The following is an 8,865-nucleotide window of genomic DNA, read 5'->3' on the forward strand; positions in this document are numbered from 1 at the left end:
CTGATCCCTTCATCTAGATTCAAGACTTTGAAGACATGCTCTCTACTTTTAAGATTACGCTTAAATCTTTCCTTTCTGATAAAGCTTATAGTTAGGGCTGGTTCAGCCTGAACATCTCGCCATTAAAGGCTCGGGCTTGTGGAGGGGCTTCCTAAATGCACCAAGCATTTCTTCCCCAGGTGTTTATACACCACTGCAGCATGTCATTAATGTTAATTTTCATGCCACAGTCGATTTTTGTCTCATCTCTCTGTGTGTGCCCTTTTTCTCTTTCCTTTCTGCCCCAGACAGTTGCAGCAGATGGCTTCCCCCTCCCTGAGCCTGGTTCTGCTCAACGTTTCTTCCCATTAGAAGTTTCTAAACTGTAAGGAGTTTTTTTTTTTCAATCTCAAAAATTACTTAGATAATACCCCATGAGCCAGCACTGATAGTTTGAGTTTTCCACTCAGAGATTCTACGTTAAGACATAAAGTGCCTTAAAGTGACCGTTGTTTCATAAATGAAATGCCAAATAAATATCCATAGAAAAAAAAAATTAAAATTAAACAGCACCAATTGTTAATGCTCAAATCTTTATTATAAGCAAATGCAAGTCATTTTGGATTAAAAGTGAAAACTGCTCTAGGAATCAAACCATCTTTAAGGATTGTCAAAAAACAAAAATATGACTCTGTACGCGTTTCTAGAGACTTGACCTGGTAAAGAATATTATAACCTGTTATAACAATAAATCCAAACAAATCTAAAAGCTATAAAAGCTAAGACTAAATCCCTTTTATTTATACATTCATCTTGATGATTTGGTTGTAGAGATTTATTCCAAGTCTGCATTACTGTTCTTTTAATCAGAGTACAAATGCTAAGCAGCTGCAAATCTGCCAGCCAATGCAGTCTGCAAAACTATCTGTTCAAATGTTTAGAAACCATGAAAATAAATAAACAAACCAGTTTTAATCTATGTAAACACTTTATTGGGACAAATATAAAAATAAAAAATGTAATAAGACAAATTGTTACTTCATATTGAAACAACGTATCAGACACATTTTGGCTCCCCAGAGCTGGAAGAAACAAAGAAAGATTTTTTTTAGTGCTGTCATTAATTCTCCATTTCTGGAAATTTACTTTTGATAGATAATTCATCTGTGAGTTGCTATTAATAATACATAAAAAAAAGAAGCATTTATCAAAAAGAGACCTTTATGTATTAAACGTACCGATTGCCGTATCACTTGACAGCTTTTAAGCCTCGTCAATCTCGTCCTTGGCACTGGTTTCATCCTTGTATACTGAAAAAAAAAAAAAAAAGTCAAGATAAACTAAACTAGCAAAGGACCTTTCAGTCATTTCAGTAACACCAACTAGCAGTCTACTAACCTGATTCCACACTTTCTGCCAAGGCACCATCTCTGGCCACTCCTTTCCAGTATTTGTGCATTTGTTTGTTCACATTCACTCCCTCACACTCAATTTTAACGTGATACTGAGGAACAGTGATGTCCGAGTGGTCTCCGATGCTGATTACTGTCAGTCTGAGTGGTTTATTAATCACAAGGTTGAAAAAGTCATCATAAACTGTGTCATCCCAAGACTCCTCAGACTCCTTAAATCCATTTAAGCAGCACAAAAAGGCCTGAGGAGCCTTCTCCAACAGAGTCTGAGGCAGTGATCTTATATCACCGATGTCAACTTGAGACTCATTTCCATAGTCAATGAACACAACATGCAGTGAAGTTTCAGCGTTCTCAATAACCTGGGCTCTGTACCATTGGTTGTCATCGGAATACAGAGCGAGGCATGGACTGCCTGGACCAGGAGTCTCAGGGAACAGTTTCTGCTGTGCCTCTCCTGCTTCCTGAGCAAGCTGCGACACTTTGCAGAGGTCCTCTGTGTTGGCATATTGACACCAGAAGAAATGTGGTCCCACAATACAAGATGCATATACCATCTCTGTATCGTTGGGGGAAAGTCGCGGCTCTTTGTACATGCATTTAAAAACATTTTCTTCTGCAACGCAAATTTGTTTCACATCAGGTTCAGTCTGACCACCCTGTGGGAGGTTTTCTGTTTGATGGCTTTCAGCATCAACACATTCTTCTGTAACCGGATTCCAGTATTTCTGCATTAGTGTGTTCACAGCCACTCCTTCACACTCAATTTCAACATGATACTGAGGAACACCAACCTTTGAGTGGTTTCCTATGCTGATTACTCTGAGATTAAGTGGTTTATTAATCAAAAGAGTGTAAAAGTCATCGTAAACTGAGTCATTCCAGGAGCCCTCGGACTCCTTAAATCCATTTAAGCAGCACAAAAAGGCCTGAGGAGCCTTTTCCAGCAGAGGCTGGGATAATGATCTGATGTTCCTGATGTCAATCTCGGACTCGCTTCCATAGTCAATGAACAAAACATGCAGTGTGCTGTCCGCTTTCTCAATTACTTGGGCTCTGTACCATTGGTTGTCACTGGAATATAGAGCGAGGCATGGACTCCCTGGATGGGGAGTCTCATGGAGCATCGTGTCCTTCTGTGCCTCTCCTGCTTCCTGAACAAGCTGTGACACTTCACGGAGACCTTCTGTGTTGGCATACTGGCACCAGAAGTAAAAGGGATCCCCAATGCAAGAAGCATATACAGTCTCTGCATCGATTTGGGAAAGCTGTGGCTCTTTGTACATGCAAAGATTGTCATTTCCTTTGGGAGCATCAAAATGAGTTGTGTTGTTCTCAGTTTGAATGCCTTGGGAGAAACTTTCTGCTTGATCAGTCTGGTTCTCTGAATTTTCTCCTGACAGTGATTTCCTGTTTTCCTGCACTAAGCTACTGATGAACATCTTAACACATTCAATATTCACTGCATATTGAGGAACCGCCATCTCTGAATACTTTTCCTTATTAATGACTGTCAATTTGAGCGGCTTATCAACCACAAGATTGTAGAAGTCATCATACACGTCATCGTCCCAGGAGCCTTCACACTCAAAGCCATCTAGAAAGCAAAGAAATGCCTGAGGAGGAATCTCCAGCAGATGCTGGGGTATTGACCTCACATCTTTAATGCTAACTTCAGACTCATTTCCATAGTCAATAAATAGAACATCGAGAGTACTGTTAGTCTTTTGAATTACTTGAGCTCTGTACCACTGGTTGTCACTGGAAAAGAGAGCAAGGCATGGACTTCCAGGCACCAGTACCTCAGGAAAAACTGCGTCTTGAATTTGCCCAGTTTCCTGAGCAAGCTTTGATATCATGTTGAGCTCTTCAGTGTTGTACTGACACCAGAAATAATGTGGTCCAACAATGCAGGAAGCGTACACGTCCTCAATCCGTTTTTGAGAAATATTTGGCCAATTGTACATGCAGATGGTCAAGTTTTTCTCAAGGCAAGAATTGGAGTGCTGTGTGTCTGAGTCACTGTGGCAAATCTGAGCAGAAGTCTCTGCCACAGTTTTGTCTTCAAGAGTGACAAGCATTATGGGTTTTGTTCCTTCATCCAAAACCGTTGCATGCTCAATCCGTGGTGAAGCGACATTAGCTGTGGTTTTTGAACTCCCCTTTAAATCATCTGCAGCAGACATCCTATCGTTACCATGGACTCCATTTTGTCCTGCTGTCTCCACCAATACTGATTCTTGTGCTGAACAGCCTTTGTTCAAGCTGTTAAAGTGGTGCTGGTCAGTCTGCTGATTGACATCGGTCATTTTGTTTTGTTTAGTTTTAGCCATCCTCTCTCTGACTTTCATATTCACACTCACTGAGCCATCATACAGTTCAACAATTAGCTTTCCATTTTCCACTTTTGCCACGGAAATGGTGAAACTACGGCCAACAGCACGATCTGCAAACCACTGGTTGACCTCCTGGGGTAATTCTGCAGGGACATCAAACAGTCCGAGGGGAATAGCTTGCACTGGACATGACCTGGCCACGCTCGCTTCAGTGGGAAAGGGACAGATATCAGTTTCACTGACTACAAGAGTATCCCCATAGTCCACAAAGTGCACTTTGTGCTTTGGAGTTATTTCTACTACTTGACCTCTGTTCCACTCATTATCAGTGTACCTTGCAAAGCACAAGCTACTGAGTCCAAGAGTCTGATCTGAGCGCTGTGGCTCACTAAGGAGTTGTGCAACACTTTCCATCAATTTGTCAAACAATTTAGCATTCCTGTCCAGTTGGCAGTAGAAGTGATTGACAGTCTCTGAAGACGTTATCCACACATTTTCTTTACCACCCACCTCAATATTATATGTGGAGTAATTGTACACATCAGATGTGACTTGTGGAGGAGATTGCAGATGTGCCTCAGACTGTGCACATTTCTTATCCAGAAGCTCGCGTGCACTACCAGATGCAGTCTGAATGTCTACCATATTAAGCAGCAGACCTTCTTCATCAGATTCCACTGCCTTTACAACGCATTTCAAACTACTGTCTGTTGACGCACTTAAATCCACAAACTTGTGAAACTCTGCTAAGGCATCGCTATTCCAAGTAGTGGTAACGGGATAAGTAGGACTCTTCAGACTGAATAAGCAACATGGGAAAGCCTGAGTACTTAGCCGCAAGAAAGCTGGATCAATGGGGTGCACATCTTGCAGAGGGACCTTTTGAATTTGACCATAGTCTATAAATCTCACGTCTACAACAGGTGAATTGCTATTAGCAACGATCCTTGCTCTGTACCACATGTTATCATCTGGATTACGGGCAACGCAGATGGACTGAATAAGTGGCTGAGAGCGGGCGGATGAATAGTGATTTTGCAGATCTTGCATAAGGCATCTGAGGGAGTCGTCATCTTCTGTTATTTGACACCAGAACTTCTGTAGGCTTTCAATGCAAGACACCTTTACAGTGACACTACTTCCTACAGTGAATGCACTGTCATGACAAGCACTTTGCAACTCAGAGCAGAAACTTGATGCAGTATTCCCATTGCAATCTACTGCAGGTTCAGAGCTTGCTTTCGTATAAATGTCACCGTTACAAGAAGGAGATGCACACTCTTGTCCACCATTGACCGTTTTGTTTTTGGAGCTTGGCGCAGTTCCCTCCGGTATACCATCAGGAATGACATGGACTTTGTTCTGTAAATTCATGCATTGTTCATCTTCAAGTAAACTGAGAATGGATGAGTTAAGAGATTCATTCTGGACAATTAAATCCTGCTCAAGCTTAGAGAGGGGAATAAAGTCTGCCTTCTCCAGAAAAGAACTGTTGACACAGGTAGCATTAGCTGCATAGAGTGTAACATTATAGACATCTTGAGTCGCATCATAGTGGTCAAACGTTACCACCACAGTCTTGTTCAGCAGGAGTGATTTCAACAAATCTGTCTGCACTGCAGTCCACTCTCTGCCATTTTCTTTTATTCCATTTAGAGAACAACGATATGTGATAACTGGCATTCTCAGGAATTTGCCAGCCAGTGGCCTGATGTCTTCAACAGGCACCAAGTCATTTTTTCCTTCATCCACATGAAAAACTTTTACAGCACCATCACAGGTCTCAATGTTTTGCTTTAGTAATGAGCGGTACCATCTGCCATCTGTCCCTTTAGCAGCACATGGATCCCCACAGCTCTGCGGAAGTTCCTCTCCAAAACTAGAGCTCTCTTCATAGTGTTGATGGATCTGTTCAGACAATATCTTCACTGCTTTTGAAAGAATAACAAGCTGGCAAAAAACATTTTCTGGATCAATTACCTCAGTCACATAAACCGTTTCCAAAATGTCAGTAAGCAGCTCTGGGTAAAAGTATTGGTTATGTTTAGCAAATTGGCTGCTAACATTCAGGCTCTGTTCCTGTGTTACATCAAAGGCCTCAGAAGACTCATCATTGGGCAAATTTAGACATTTCAGTACAATATTTTTAAATTCCTCCACTGGGATCTTCTTTGCAACTCTAGACTTGCACATGTGCTTCGAAACAACTGGTATGTCAAGGAGAATTGTCCTATCCGGCATCAGTACATATTGAACGAGTCCCCTAAACTTCTTCCCAGGCAGAGACATCAAAAACTTTGTAGCTCTATGAGGGAAATTTTTCTCAAGGGACAAGATATTTGCAAGTATGCAACATTCGATTTCAGGAGGCAGGAGAAAGCTGTCATTTTGAGCCCATGCTAAAACTGCACTTGTGGCAATGTGGGGCTGCCCCTGATCAATTAGAAAAAGACTGTATGTTTGACTTTCAATCGATACGATCCGAGCTCTGTGCCAGGTTTCGTTGATGCAGACCAGACAGAGATCCCCTGGTTTCCCTTCTAATCCAGAAAACTTCCTGTGAGGAGTCTGAATTTCCTCTCTCATCTGCTCGTAAATGTGTTTCTTCTCATCATCCATGTTTACCCATAATTCCACAAGACCACAGTTGGGTTTCAGGTTCACCCTGGTGATGAGAACAGAGATTTCTGTTCCTGGTGCTGGAAGCCCGGGAATTGAACACATCGTGAAGCTTAGACATCAAATATATCTGCAAAATAGTAAAGACAAATGTGTTACGACTTAAGAAAAAAAAAAAAAAAAAAAAAACTTCAGTCCATTATTTTTTTTAAAGGCACTTAAATTGTACTAAACTGTAGTGTGGCCTAGGTTACTACCACTCTGCATTTAATGATAGCAGCCCCTCCCCGAGCCTGGTTATGGTGGAAGGTTCTTCTTCCCATTGTTGCCAAGTGCTTGTTCACAGGCGGTCATCTGATTGTTGGGGTTTTCTCTGTATTATTGTAGGATCTTAAACTTCCAATATAAATAACTGAAAAGGCGATGCTATTGTGAGTTCAACAGCATACAGATTTGAATTATATTCAGTTTTATACAAATAAGACTGAACTGACTTCACAACTGCTGCAACGCCATGTACTGTGGGATCGATATAGTTCCTTATTTTTAAAATGCAACTTTTACATTTTGATGATGGTGCATGCATTTTTGTGTTATAGTCATCTATGTCAGAACTGTTAGCAGAGAAACAAAGTAACACTTTGCATAATTTCCATGAGATAGCAATTTTTGTTATTTTCTAACCATTAACCAACCAAAACGTATATAATCTGAACTGACTTTGCAGTAATTTCTAATGTAACTGGAAAAGTTGTTAAACACACCAGATGATTATTTGGCCACATGTGCATTCAACTATTTTACTTATGCATTTATCTCATTGCTTATTCTTATAAGAAGAGGATTATTATTCAGGTCTGTATGTCTTGGGCTGCAGAGGAGTCTCAGGTTTCTTAAAAACATTCACTTGTTGGACTGTTTAACCGCTCACTTAACTGACAACAGCAGATGAACAAAAACAAATATGATGATAGAGAGAAACACATTTGTGCCATTTAAACCACTCAAAAAAAATGCAGCAGCTGTTTGAGTTCTTTTTGACCTACTGTGATCTACTAACAACTAATGTGCAATTTAATCTAACTTCAATCAGGCCACAGAATTGCAGTGAGACTGGTGGTGTTCATTTACAAAACAAACAAGCTATATGGTAAATGGCCTGTATTTATATAGAGCTTTACTTAGTCCCTAAGGACCCCAAAGTGCTTTAAACAACCAGTCATCCACCCATTCGCACACACATTCACACACTGGTGATGGCAAGCTACATTGTAGCCACAGCCACCCTGGGGCGCACTGACAGAGGTGAGGCTGCCGAACACTGGCGCCACCAGTCATACACAGGACTTAATGACCCATCTCATTATTAGCACATTAAAAACTACACATAAAGACAGCTCAGGCAGCCTGATGAGGAGAGACACAATCAGGATCAGGTGAGAAAGCAGATCATTTAAATTTCACAACACTGGCATTCGGTGCCATCTACTGTCCATCTGCAGAACATGCCAACATTTTTAAAAGATATAACTTTAAGTTTATTCAGGTGAAAGATGTCTATCCAGGTATGCTTTTCCTGCACTGGCACTGTGTTTGGGGTCATTGTCATGCTTAAAAATAAAGCTGCTGCCAATCAGACGCAGATGGTGTTGTATTGTGGATCAAAATCTGATGCTAAGAGACCACCAGCACCACTGGCTGAAATGCAGCTTTAACATGTTTTACAGATGGCTGTAGACACTCACTGTTGTACCTCTCTCTCTGGACCTCCTTTGTACAACCACTGGAACCAAAAATGTCAAACTTGGATTCCTCACTCTTTTCTTAAAGCTTAGATGTGTAACCTTCACTGTTTGTCTGCTGTTGATAGTTTTAGGCCTGAAACGTTTTTGGCCACCACAAACATCTTTTAACAAATACTGCAGACTTTGCATAGATATGCTAAGTTTTCGGGGAATAGGTCTTTGGGAATCACCTTGTTGGTGCAAAAATAAACAGTCTACTAGCCTCAAGTGCCTAAAGATACAATTCAGTATTGGTTATTTACTAAGCTGTCTATGATGTGTCACCAACACTGATTCAAAGCTTGAGTTACGGGACTATTTTTAATGCTTGAATGACTCATAGATCAAGAAAAAAAGAAAAGAAAACATGAGGTGACCAAAGAAAACGTTTGAAAAATCTTCAGAAAGTCTGAAGATAAATTGCTCAGGTCTGTTTTTTTTTTCCTGGCGTATTGCAAGCAAAATAAAATTAAGGGTAGTTTAAGACTTTTGTCACCAAAAGTGCCCGTCGCTTCACAGTTTAGTTTGCGTTCTTTTTCACATGTGTTACACGGATCTTCAACTTAATTTTTTTTTCTCACCACGTCTGCTGCAGGCAACACGTCTCATCTTGTTCCTGTCGTTAAACTGAACTGGGATCCGGTAGGAGGAGGACATGGGGGCGTGCACTCACGCCTTTTAAAGGCTTCGATGAGCCATGACACAAAATCCTCCCGGAGATCAATGTGTTTGCAT

General features: G+C 40.9%; 1 protein-coding gene across 1 annotated transcript; it reads right to left on the reverse strand.

Moving 5' to 3' along the window:
- Positions 1-948: 948 nt before the first annotated feature.
- tdrd6b (tudor domain containing 6b) lies at positions 949-8,845 on the reverse strand. Its single transcript, XM_026151887.2, has 4 exons — positions 8,712-8,845; positions 1,378-6,476; positions 1,218-1,289; positions 949-1,061 (listed from the first exon to the last, which is right to left on the reverse strand). The coding sequence occupies exons 2-3, from the start codon at positions 6,449-6,451 to the stop codon at positions 1,243-1,245; spliced, it is 5,121 nt and encodes a 1,706-aa protein (XP_026007672.2). The 5' UTR covers positions 6,452-6,476; positions 8,712-8,845; the 3' UTR covers positions 949-1,061; positions 1,218-1,242.
- Between the last annotated feature and the right edge of the window lie 20 nt (positions 8,846-8,865).

Source organism: Astatotilapia calliptera, chromosome 19 (genome assembly GCF_964374335.1).
Source record: "Astatotilapia calliptera chromosome 19, fAstCal68.1, whole genome shotgun sequence".
Lineage (NCBI taxonomy): Eukaryota > Metazoa > Chordata > Actinopteri > Cichliformes > Cichlidae > Astatotilapia > Astatotilapia calliptera.